Genomic DNA, 13,060 nt, shown 5'->3' on the forward strand with positions numbered 1-13,060 from the left:
TGTAAGTCTCCTGAGTGCAATGGTCAGGTTCTACCTCACACCAGTAAGCACGACTAGGCATTCTTCTAAAAAATAGAAGAGGAGTTGTAGATTACCCCGATGTCAGTGGTCTGGCTTTGATCCTGGAATACAGTTATGCAACATGTCACCCTTGAGAGAATTCCAGGGAAGGGGACGTGGGATCTCTATTTTTGCAACCTTCTGTGAATCTATAGAATTTCCAAAGAAATAGTTAAGTACAAAAAAAAAATAGAAAAGGATAAATCTGGGAGGACCTCAATTAGGAATGAACCAGAAAAGCACTCACAGTTGATAGGTTAGTGGGGACTATGTACAAGTAGCTACAGGGAGTACACATCAACGTGGCTTAATTCACACAAAAGGAAATTATCAGTTCGTACTGCTGGGAAGGATGTTAGGGTGAGGAGGGGGCACATAGAAATAAAAGAGAACTGTAGGAACCAGGACTTCAGGGCCTGGAAGCATGGACTCACCACCACCATTTCAATCTCTCTCATCCCACCAGTATCCACTCCTCTTCAGGACGGATGTTCTCACCTCTTAGAGTCCCCTCCATGTGGTAAGGTCCTTGGCCAGGTGGACCCAGCTTGTTCGTGGGTTGGGTATGAGGCGCTCCTGTTACTTCCAGGAAATAAACCTGATTGGTTCTTTCCAAAAACCCAGCCCTCATCACAGCTCACACCATTCAGGCAGAAGTAGGGTTAGGGTCCTTTGCTGTCACAGAGGTAATGAAAGAGGCCAAATCTGAGGTACTCCCTAAGGAATCACCTTCTGAGTCTGGAAAATGGTTCAGGACAACAAAGGGTACAATAAGTACAGATAGTTCAACATGTGCTCAAGAAAAGACACCTGGGTCCCCCACCAGACCAAGGTCATATAATCAGCTGGTTGCAGAAGCACTTTTAGAACACAAGAGCTAGCAAGCCCTTTTAGGGTGCAACCCCCTCATTTATCAGATGTGAAAACTGCTAATTGCTTTCTCTGACATGGGAGCCTTGGGGTCTCAGGGTGTCCTGGAAAGAATGGAAGCCTGGCACCCACGCTGTAGGGCCCTGCAGAAACATGCCTCCTGGATGCTAGGAAATTTGGAAGCCTAGTTTAGGGAATGAGACGGGCTGTGGCCAACTGTTGATAACAGGTGGGAAAATCCTCCACCCACCAGAAATCAAAAAGAAAAGAGGGAGGGAGAGAGAAGGAAAATAGAGCAATGAGGTATCATTCTTATTCATATATTTAATGATCATTTTTAAATAATAAGCCCCAGAATCCAAATGCTAAAGAGTGTGTCACTGTCGGTGAGAGGGCAAATAGACACAATCCTTTTAGAAAATAATTTGAGGAATATAGAAATATGTATCCAAAGCATAAAATGATTCAACCCTTTGACCCAATTGTTCCATGTGTTGGAATCCACGCAAAGAAAAATAATTCCAAAATGGGAGGGGGGGTGGTATATACAGTAAATTATCACAGTGTGTCTTAAAGACAATTTAAATATCCTAGAGGAATTAGGTTAAATAAATTTGGACCTATTATTTGATGGAAGATTACATAAACATTAAAACATTTTAAAGAGGAAAAAGAAAAGTAAGGTCTTAATTGAATGTATGGCATAAACAACTATGTTTAACCAAAAATTTCTATGAATAATCATGATGATAATAAGAGAAGAAAATTTGTCAATATTCTAGTCATTTTAGTACAATGGAGTTATGGGTAACCAGTGAAGTATTTTTATTTTCTGTATTTTTCTTAACAGGTTTTTTATTTCTTTTGCAATGGGAAAAAATGATATAATCATGAATACTTCAGAGACCCTCAAAGTCCTTTCCTTTGCTCAATGAACAAAAAGGAAAAGAAGGATGTCTTCCTCCACCTCAGCGTGTGCCGTGTAGAAGGCTTTGCCACGCGGGTGCCTGCCTCAGAGGTGCAGGATCTCAGTCCCACGGCCAAGAGGCTCCCTGGCAGTGTGGGTCAGGGACTGGTGCTCTCCCAGGGGGCCCTGAGGACTCAGCACAGACCAGGCGGAGGCCAGCTCCTGAGACCATGAAACCAAGCATTTGCCAATTTAGTTCTCTTTTCTCCTATGTAAATGAAACCAAAGATAGACATCTCTTAATGGCTACTTTCTCAGCAAAAAAAACTGGATCAAAGGCAACGCGGGGGGAGATGGCTAGAACGTGATGAGTCTGCCACCTCCCTGCAGAATGCCATAATTACTCCCAGCCCCAGCGGCGATCACCTGCTACCAAAGGTAGAGGGTTGTGTAAATAAGCAACGCCGCAAGAGTGGCACCATGAGCATCTGTGCAGTGCCAGGCTGATGGCTCTCAGATAATGTGAGGGGGCAGGACCAAGCCTTCTTTCAGGGAAAAGCAATTCTGAGGGTCCATTGGGACAGCAGCAAGAGGAGACTCTACCATAGACTCCCTTGTATTGTGCGTTCCCTAGAACTAGCCAGCCTTGGAAAAGCACTTGTAGGTCTTCCCCAATGAGGTGACTGGCAAGATGAGCCAGTGCTATGAAAGGCTGGGCACAGGACACAGGGATGTCTTTCTTTGAATCTCTGAAGATGGAAGGAAACTTAGAAATCATGTTCACGAACCTCTCCAACTCCACATGGATGGAACTAGGGAGACGGCAGGAAGTAACCCGTCACCAAACCTGTGCTATTTTCCCATCCTGCTTCCATGTGACCAAAGATTCCCACCGGGGACAGGAGCACAGGCTCATCATAGGAAGCTTTATGGTTGATGACAAGTCATAACTGCGTCTACATCACATTTGTTGATGTTTCAGCAAATAGATCAGTAAATACAGAAAGTCAATTGCCGAATACATAGGGATTCTAAGATACAAACTGATCATGATATATACCGGGGTATTTTCAGCTGCACCTGTCTTCCAGGTGCAGGAAACCTCAGATGTCTTACCTGGAGAACTCTATGCTCTCTCCCAGGCTCAGAGGAAATTCTGCTCAGACTGGAGCTTCATGGCTTTTTCCACGAGACGCACCCTCACCCTCTCTCACCTCACCACGCGGAACCCCCATAACTGGCTTCTGAAGCTTAAGCTCCCCTTCCTCTAGCCCTCCCCCCAGCAGAAGCCAGCCAAGGCAGGCTTGCCCAAACTCAAATCTAAGCACATCACTCTCTTGCCTAAAACTTTTAAAGGTTCCTCTTTGCCTAGAGGACATCGCTAATGACTTAACCTGTCACATAAAACTTTTCAGGATCTAGCCCTGCCTTTTCTCTAGCTTTATTGCACCACTTCTACCTCCTTCTAGAACGTTGCAGCCCAGCCACAGGTAATTGTTGGTACTTCCTGGCCCACAGCAGAGAGCTTCTGGCCTTTGTGACTTTACACTTGCTTCTCCTCCATCATCCTCCTTCTTCCCCTGAGTCCTCCTCTTAAGGATCCACTTGGGCAAGTTGTCATCTCTGAGCCCAACTCGGGGGTCACCTGCTCCGTGAAGCTTCCCCCACCTTCCACCCGCAGGCTGGTTACAGGCCCCTTTCTTTGGTCGTAGAGGCTTTCTCTCCTGTGATACGTACCATGCCATGATCTGGTAATCCACTTGCACTGGATTGCGAGCTCTTTGAGAACAGAAGTGGCCTGGCACACACAGCAGACATGCAATAATAATTGAGTGACTCCTCAGCTGCTTTGGAGGCACCTTGCCAATGAGCTAGGGGATTACTCTGGGCTGAGCCCCTGTCCGCTGTGCTCCTCACCCTCCCTTCATGGAGTCGTTCCCAGAATCCAGAAGTGGGGCGTGGGGAACAGGAGGAAGGTGGGTAGCCTGGGGCTGAGAGAAAGGCACCTGGCCTTGGTCCCTGTCCCTCAGGCACAGGCCCTGCCAGCCCTACCCCTGGCCTTCCCTGGGAAGGCAGCCTGGTATGGAGAAAGGGCTTGTCATCCCACACATATGGATTCAAAATGAGCTCTACATCCCCATCTGTGTAGACCAGACAAGCTGTTTCACCTCGCCGGAAGAAGGGGTTACAGTTTCTTCACCTGAAGAACAAGGAGAAATGTCCTTCCAAAGTTTGGAGAGCAGTGGGGTCTTCCCCAGTGGTCCAGTGGTTGGGACTTCGCCTTCCAGTGCAGGGGCTGTGGGTTCGATCCCTGGTCAGGGAGCTAGGATCCCACATGCCTCTCGGCCAAGAAGCCAAGGGATAAAACAGAAGCAATACTGTAATGAATTCAATAAAGACTTTAAAAATGGTCCACATCAGAAGAAAAATCTTTAAAACAAAAGTTTGGAGAGGCGTGACTAAGTGAAATGACATATGTAAAGCCCCTAGCAGGGGAAACTGAAGTTAGAAAGCCAGGATGCAAAAGCCCTCAAGAACCTGGGTTAGCACCTAGAGTCGTCACCCATCACCTACTGTGACAAGAGCTTCTTACCATCTGCTGTGTAAGGCAGTGGGTCTGAGGGAGAAAGAGGGAGTTACAGGGAAGGAAGACAAAAATCTTCGAAGGCAAGATTTTGAAGGTCATTTCCCCAGCTAGGCCCCGGGAGACCATGAATTATGGTAGGAGCCAGGAGCGGATTTTTGCATCACTGACTATGAGAGCGGGTGTGGCATTTAATAGTCTCTCGGTGTCCAGGTGAGGAAACGAAGCTCCAGAGAGGGAAACAACGTAACCAAAGTCACAATGAGTAGGTTGTTGGAAGAGTCCAGAATTTCTAACCCCAATTTAGGCCAAGATGACCCAGGACCCAGACTCAAAAGACAAAAGGATTGAAGACCAACATCAAGCCCAAACAATTTAGGAACATCATCTCTCCCCATTTTCTGTGTCCGTGATCTTTAACCTGGGGGCCGTGAACCCCCGGAGGTGAAGGCATGTACATCTGGATATCTCCTCATCACCCCAAAATTTTTAAGAACTGCTGACTCCTCTGTGCTTTGCTGCCTCCTTGAAGTTTATAAAGAATCCCCAAACAGTGGTTTCCTAAATGTTTCTACGTGGACCAGCCTCTAGTCCAGACACAAGCTCACCAAGTGACCTTGAACAAGGCCCTTAACACTTTTGCACCTGTTTCCTCACCTTAAAAAATGCAGTCAATATGTGATCCCATGCCTCCCGTTTAAAGCACATATGGGGCTAAAACAAGCAGTGGCCTCTCATGTTCCCCTTGAGCCCATGGCCTATGATCCAGAGCCCCTCCCACAACCTCTGATTCAGACTCCCTATATGGGTGACACTGGAGGAAAGTAAGAGGAGAGGTGGGCTCTGCCCCTGGAACCCACAAGCTCAGTAAGCTCTCCAGGGGCTCCTGCTCCCCAGAAATGGGACAAGCCACATTCTGCGCCATTCAGCTTTCTCAGAGCCATTGCCCTGTAATATGCCAATGGGGCCAGCCAGGTGAATCAGAGGAGTCTGGGAACTTTTATGATCTGAACAAAGGAGATAGTTATTTGATGATAATGGGGGGAAACGCAATGTCCTGCACACACCTGACTCTCTTCTGCTGACCCTGTGTAATTACACCCTGGTTCCTAATAATGGCAGCTGTAGAAATCTAAACTCTTAAATCTCAGGTGTCATTAAATCAGATTGTCCCCAGTCTCACTGGAGGGCTGGGGATGGTTAGAGAAACTACTTAGTCCACTTATCTCAAGATGTGGGCTGGGACAATCTCCCCAAAGCTGTCCCAGCCCAGACCCGGATACTGGGCCACTAAGGTTGATTTTTGAGGGCTCAGACCCCAAATACTCCCTTCTCTGCACCAAGGTAAACATAGGTCACCCTAGATCACACAGCCACCTGGCTAGGTCACTGCCACATGCAGAAGACAGAAGAATGGGTCTCCCTGTGGGTGGATTATAACCTAATCGAGGAAATGCCCACAACACACACAGGTGTGCACACACTTCAAAGTCATGTAGATACCAGGCCAATCATTCTGATCACACGTATAGTATCACCAAATGTCAGAGCTGGAATGGACTTGACTGATTCCTAGTCTAACTTTCCCATTTTAAAGATGATGAATGTGAGGCCAGAGAGGGTCAGGGACTTGCCTGAAGTCACACATCCTGTTGGGGACAGAGCCAGGTCTCTTGGGTCTCCATGCAGCACTCTGTCTACTGCATCACAATGCACAGAAAAGTACAAGACAAAGACTGAGTGCTGGGAGGACAGAGTAAAGGAAACAGAACAAGAACTGAGGGGAATCAGGAAGGCTTCATGAAGGAGGTAAGTCTTGAACAGATTCATATTGCACTAACATTCTGTAAGCAGCTTGATGGCCCTAAGTGTTGGTGCATATGTTTTCTAACATTCTTCACAAGAAATCTGTGAAATAGTATTATCTCTTTCAAAAAGAGGAAATTGAGGCTCTAAGAGGCTAAATAGCTTATCCAATATTACACACGCTCGGTGTAACAGAGTCAACCCTAAGTCAGTGGGATCCCGGGTCCATTCTTTCTCCACGTATTACTGAAAGCTAGTCTTTGGCTAATACACTTAAAAAAGTGTATAATTTACTTCTTCATTTGAGACTTCCCTCCTCCAAAGTACCCAAGACCAGACATTGGGAAGGTGTATTAATTTTCTGTTTTGCTGCAACTTTAGTGGCTCAAAACACCAGAAATTTATTATCATCCAGTTCTGGAGGTCAGAAGTCTTATACAGGTCTCTGTGGGCTAAAATCAAAATGCCAGCTGGGCTACACTTCTTTCTGGAGGCTCTAGGGGAACATCTGCTTTCTTGCCTTGTCCAGCGTCTAGAGGTTGTCCACATACCTGGCCCTGGGTCTCCTTCCATCTTCAAAACCTGCAATGGCTAAGTCTTTCTCACATCACATCAGTCTGACACTGACTCTTCTGCCTCTTTACATTGAAGAATCCTTGTGATTCCACTTCAATGTAATCAGCTGTGTCAGGCAGAAAGTCCTTTGAGAGGAGTCAAACTCTGGGCTCTTCCTAACTGCCTTCATGACCCTCCATGAGCATATGACCTGGTTTCCCCATTGTTCTACACTTCTATTTGGTCTCCTTCTCCTTAGGCTCAGCTGAAGATACAGAAACCCACGCAGCATTAGCGAGATCTTCTCAGGCATCCTGCTGCAAAAAACTTGGAAATCTCAATAAAGCAGGTCTCCTCCCCTAATCTCTCACCCATCCCTTTCCTGAGTCAGCCTCAGGCTCTCCTCTCATCATAACAGGCTCCTGACAAGGATTCCTTCCTCCAAGTTGCCTGGAAAGTTACTGCCCACCCTCCTTGCCTGGGTAATTCCTGCTGTCCAATAAAACACCGCACAGACATCTCCTCCTCCAGGAGCCTCCCAGGACTTTCCACTCAAGGCTAATGAAGGGGCCTTCTTCTGGCGTGTGTGGGCTCTCCTCTGCGCATCTTCCCCAGGAGACTGTGAGCCCCTTGAAAGCAGGGCTACAAATGGCTGCAAGAATAAATGAATAAACTCAGTGACAGAGAACTCCTTGCCTCCTAGGACTCTGGGGAGGTTGCTTTGTCTCTTAGCATTCCACAGAGAAGATAAAGGAGATGAAGAGGGAAAGGAGAAATGGAAGGGGGAGATGAAAAAGAGGAAAAGTAAAAGGAGGAGGAAAGCCCCTCCCCTGTTCTACACCTGATCATCCAGGTCCCAGATTCCCCAAATGACCTATCTCTTCAGATACTCCCATGGGTCTTCGAAAACCCTCCCCTCATCCCACGCACCCCCACTCCCACCACAGCTGCCCAAAGATCATGTCCCTTGCAGGAACATCAGTACCACTCCCCTGGCCAGCCTCTGACCCCTGGCCTCCCCCCAGCATCAGCACCCAGGCATCTGTCTCTCACCAGCACACTGAGGGGGGGGCCACCATGCACCAGTCCTAAAGGCCAAAATGTCACCGGGTATCCCCCAGCTCATCTTTTGAAAACTTTTTCGGGAATAAACATCCAAAAACTATATAAATCTTTGAAGGATTTTCTGATTGTAGCCAAATACCTCTTTTAGGAAGTGACCTAAACATACCTCTTCAAGTTAAGGGGACCATCATCAGCTTTGAAGTCTCTGGAATTTGGTCACCTTTAGCAAACAAGCATAAGTCACCATGTTATGATCTAGGGGCTACTTTTATAATGAATGTTCTACCATTTTTCCGTTACATGAAATCCTCCTCTATACCCGCTGTCTCCCACATTCACCTTCTTCAAACTTTAATGCATTTACTCCATCAATAAACACTTATCCTCCACTTTATCTATGGCACAGGCCCCACTGTCTAGGAACCTACAACCCAGGATAGTAATACGATCTTGTACATAAATAACTGAAATTCTTAATAACAATAGTAAATGTCATGTAAATAACACAAACAATAGACACTATGGGAGTTCAGAAAGAGACAGATGTGTTTCTAGTTTAGAGGAATCAGGAAAGGCTCCTTAGAAAATAGTAGACTTGTGGGGAGCCTTGATAAATGCTTAGGATTTCAACAGGCCTGGAAAGGGAGGACACACAAGGTAGAAGGGATAACCCAAACAGAGACAAGTAGAGAAAACCGTGTGTTTGCTTTGAAACTTTTCCTTTCATCTCCCTGGATTTATTGACCTGAGTTCTAAGAAAGTTTTTTCCAGAAGGCAAGGAGACAGATCAACCTTGTTGCATCCTGTTTTCTTGGTCACTATGAAAACTCTGAGTAAAGTGTCATAAATCAAAGTTGAGAAGATGAAGATTATCTGCCTCCTCCCTCCTTTCTCTTCCCTTCTACTCTACTTTACGACCTCCGTTCAGGAAAATCACTCTCTCCAGGAGGCTGTAGGTCCTTTGTTTGCTTGGGCCTTGTCTTCATTGGGTCTAGGAGTGTGACTTTGAAGAAGCATCCAGTGGAAATGCCTGAAAGAGGCCATATGAGCCCTTGACCCAGACAGACCCCAGGCTTTAGGCATAAGTTCTTCCCATGAGTGAAGATGAGATGAGCAAGGTGGATTTTATCTCTCACCACATCCTGAACCAGTCTGGGCCGACAAGGACCCCAATCCTAATTTTGAGACTGAGATAACGTTTTATGAGCATTCATTTGCAGCTGCCTCTAATGAGAGAGATCTGACAGGAGCCCCTCCCTGCTGAAGTCTGGTGAGGACCCAGAGGCCAAAATGGAGGCTGATTAACAGGCATCCCAAGCAATGACTCAAACCATGGGCAATCTCAGAGGAAGCTCGTTATGGAGACTCTACAATTAGGACCTCAGCCCACGTGGCCAGTCTTGCAGGAGGCTGGACCAAGCACTATATAAAAGTCCCTACCAGTCTAGGCTCCTCCATCCACATCCTTTGTTGAGGCTTGTTGAAGATCAGGTAAGTGGGGATGTCTGTGCCCTTTCTCTCCCTTTCTGCTCTGTCTCAAGGAGGCTACTATTCTCTTCCTCTACTGGACTGTACTTTCTGCTGATTTTTGAAGTGGTTTGCCATTTCTTGGGCTTTCAAACCATTCTGTGTATTCTATCTAGGTCTCTTGCCTCTAATTTTCAAAAAGATTAGTCAAATAGAAAAGAAGGAAAAGACCTGTGGAAGGACTGGGGTTTGGGGGTTTGGGGCTATAGATACTGACAAAAGTTATGAGAATATCCCCACCTAGGAGAAGGGTGTCAGAGAGAGCTGAAGTAAGGATAGAAATGAGAAAGGGATAAAAACCAACAGAGAAATGACTTCTTAGGGTTAATAATCATTCGCTCCCCATTCCCCACTATCAACACTTTATCCCCCAACTCCCAGCCTGTTACAGTTAATGCAAATAATTTCAAAGTTTGTGTTTATTTCAGGTCCTGCAAATCACCCTAGGATGTCCTGTAGTGAGCAGCAGTGCAAACAGCCATGCGTGCCTCCTCCATGTCTTCAAAAGACCCAAGAGCAGTGCCAGGCAAAGGCTGAGGAGGTGTGCCTCTCCCCGTGCCAGGACCCCTGCCAAGAGGAGAGCCCAGTGCAAGTTCTAGAGGTGCATCTTCCTCAGTGCCAGGAGTTAAACCAAGAAAACTTCCCACAGCAAGGCCAAGACCCATGCCTACCTCTAGGTCAAGACCAAAGCCCACCTCAGTGTGTGGAGTCGTGCCAGGAGCTATCTCAGACAAAATGTGTGGAGATTTGCCCACAGAAAGTCCAGGAGAAGTGCTTACCCCCTGGCAAGGGAAAGTAGCTGCTCATAATGCCATTTCGGGGTCAAGAAGAGGACCCTAGCCCAACCCCAGCCCATGCCATGGTGACCTTCTCCCGTGGGTCCCTCTGTGTGCACCCTGCTCTTGCCTCCTGGCTTCCTCAGTATTCCAGGACTTGGTCTGTGTCTCTGAAGACAGTTCTCTCTGTATTTTCTCAACCTCTGTGAATAAGTATTGTTGTCAGCAATCTATTAGAAGGTCTCAGCTGTAGGAATGTTGTGGTTATCAGGGGAGACCACATAAGCCTAGTTCAGCTCCCTTGGGGCAAAAATTCACCCAGCCCTGGGTGTGTAACAGCCCAGGATGCCTCCATCCATCTTTCAGAGTGTCGACCTCTCACTTGAGCCTCAAAACAAACTGAATTTTGGTGGACTTTGCTTGGATCACCACCGCCATGGGTGTGGAGAAGAAGTCGGTGGTGCTGCGAAAATCAAAAACTGCTTCATTTCGTCTCTGCATCCCAAAAAAAGAGCAGAAAATTATAGGATGTTGGGATGTTGGTTGTGCTTTTAAAAATGGAAGTAAAAGAAATGTAAATGACTGATTCCAAACAGCCAATAAGGAAAGATGAGATGAGATGTTTGGGGTCCTGGTGGTTGATCTTTGTGCTTCATTGCTGACCTGCTTTAAGCCCTGAGTTTCCACCATGTATACTCTTTAGAGATGTGATTCGCGACTGTGTGGTGCAGGCTGGTCTGTTCTCCAGCTTCTTTGCCTTCTTCTCCCTGGTGAAGGTAAAATGCAGAATAAAGCTGATCCTAAAACAGATGCCTGACTTGATGTGTGCTCGTTCCTCTCCACCAACCAACCACCTGCTGTGCTTGTGATGATTATTTTCTCCTTCTTTTGAGAATCTGGAATATGAATAAAAAACAGCCCTCCCTGGTGCATAGAACAGCCATGCTGAAAGAGGCCTCCTTAAGGCGTACCTGGACCATCCTCTCCCATCCACAATATATCATAGGCTCACCTGTGCCCACATTTTACACCTGAGAAAATCTATCTGGGGCTGGAACCTCAAAACTTCAGGTCCAGCGTATGCTAATGCATATATAGGGAATCTAAAAATGGTACTGATGAACCCAGTGGCAGTGCAAGAATAAAGATGCAGATGTAGAGAACGGACTTAAGGACCCCGGTGGAGGTTGGGGGGAAGGGGAAGCTGGGACGAAGTGATAGAGTAGCACTGACATATACACACTACCAAAAGTAAAATAGATAGCTAGTGGGAAGATGCTACAAAACACAGGGGGATCAATTTAATGATTGGTGATGACCTAGAGTGGTGGAATAGGGAGGGTGGGAGGGAGGCTCAAGAGGGAGGGGATATGAGGGTATATGTATAAACACAGCTGATTCACTTTGTTGTGCAGCAGAAACTGGCACAACAGCATGAAGCAATTATATTCCAACAAAGATCTGAAAGGAAAAGAAAAAACTTCAGGGCCAGGATTCTTTCCACTACAGTATCTTTCCTCCCTGATCCTTGCTTTCCAGAGGAAAGATACCCACTGGCATAGCATCCCTGTCAGAAGTAAGACCTAAGCGTGCCTCTGAGATGAACACAAAATTCAAGCACCAAAATCATTGTTCAGCTCCCTGCACCCTGTTGCTGCCCCAGTTGTGGAGGATACACAAGGCTGTGGGCTCTGACGTTGCATGAAAAGGCCGAGGAGACTCCAGATTTATAAGAGAGAACCAATGGCGGCTTCTCAGTTGTGCCCTGAGGTCTGACCTGGGCCCTGACGTTTGAGTCAAGGACCAGCCTCCTGAAGGGTAAAGGGGTAAAGCCCCTCCCAGAAGGCTGTGTGGAGCCTGAGGCCTCAGCTGTTTGGCTGAACTGAAGGCCTTCCAGCACTGGGATCGCCCCAGTGTCTCAATGTTAGGAACTTTCTAAGGCAAGAAGGAGCTGGAGGATGACCTAGGGGAGATTTCAAGTGGCAGCGTGGAGCCCACAGGCACTCACTGAGTCTGCAGGCCCAAGTGCCAGGCCCTGAGGTCTATGCACATCCTCTAGGGAACCCTGACAGCAGCCTCAGGGGTGTATATTGATTGCCCTTTCGTTAAGGAACTGGTCTGGCATCACAAAGCTAGTAAGTAAAGCTGAGATTCTAACCGGAATTTCTCTTGACTTCAGAACAGACTCTTACTTGCAGGAGGAAAGGGCCCATGGCACACAGAGGAGGTTTCCAGAAGCTGCCTTCTTCTGATTCATTCATTTGTCCACCTAACATTTGCTCACTGACCACCTACCAAGTGCCAGGTGCTAAAGATCCAAGCAGGCAGCGTCCCTGTGCAGAGCTAGAGAGCTGTCTTTTCACAGGCCACACATGCCAAGGGACACTTTCCAAAATGCCCTGCACATCTCAAATCTCTGAATATGTCCAAAGGTCTGAATCAGTTCTCTTGCCTCCTTGCCTGCTTGGAATATGTTTTCTCTTTCATTTCCCAACTTTGGAATAAGCCAGCTCATCCCTGAGGCCCCAGCCTGTAAAGATGCCCCAGAGAGCCATCCCAGCCAGCAGGCTTCTGACTGGGCTAAGCAGGCTCAGGAACATTTCTCCAGCCTGGTTCAAGCCCAGGGAGTGTCTTTGATCTCTGGCACTAAAAGTGTGCACAGATTGGGGTCCAAGATCGGACACTCAGATGCTGAGCAGAAGCATGGGGCGGACGAGCAGGGAGAGTCTGGCCATATTAGAGAGAGGACAACCCGCTGATTAGAGGGGAGGCCTCAGCAGATGGAGGGAGACAAACCTGCAGATTGCAGACAGGGGAGCAGACGTCAAGGAGCCAGCAGGCCTCCAACAGGCTCTGTCATGGGAACCGCCACACCGCACTCGTGCTCAAAGAGCTCTGACCCAGCCCTGC

At 47.3% G+C, this 13,060-nt stretch overlaps 1 protein-coding gene across 1 annotated transcript; it reads left to right on the forward strand.

Annotated features, from left to right (window-relative positions):
* Positions 1-9,321: 9,321 nt before the first annotated feature.
* On the forward strand, positions 9,322-10,896 carry PRR9 (proline rich 9). Its single transcript, XM_057713416.1, has 2 exons — positions 9,322-9,338; positions 9,803-10,896. Exon 2 carries the CDS (start codon positions 9,823-9,825, stop codon positions 10,171-10,173), a length of 351 nt encoding a protein of 116 aa, XP_057569399.1. The 5' UTR covers positions 9,322-9,338; positions 9,803-9,822; the 3' UTR covers positions 10,174-10,896.
* Positions 10,897-13,060: the final 2,164 nt, after the last annotated feature.

The sequence above is a fragment of the Hippopotamus amphibius genome, chromosome 1 (genome assembly GCF_030028045.1).
Source record: "Hippopotamus amphibius kiboko isolate mHipAmp2 chromosome 1, mHipAmp2.hap2, whole genome shotgun sequence".
In the NCBI taxonomy this organism is placed as follows: Eukaryota; Metazoa; Chordata; class Mammalia; order Artiodactyla; family Hippopotamidae; genus Hippopotamus; species Hippopotamus amphibius.

Coding starts and splice junctions, on each gene's coding strand:
- PRR9 (XM_057713416.1), top strand. CDS start 9,823: ATGTCCTGTAGTGAGCAGCAGTGCAAACAGCCATGCGTGCCTCCTCCA.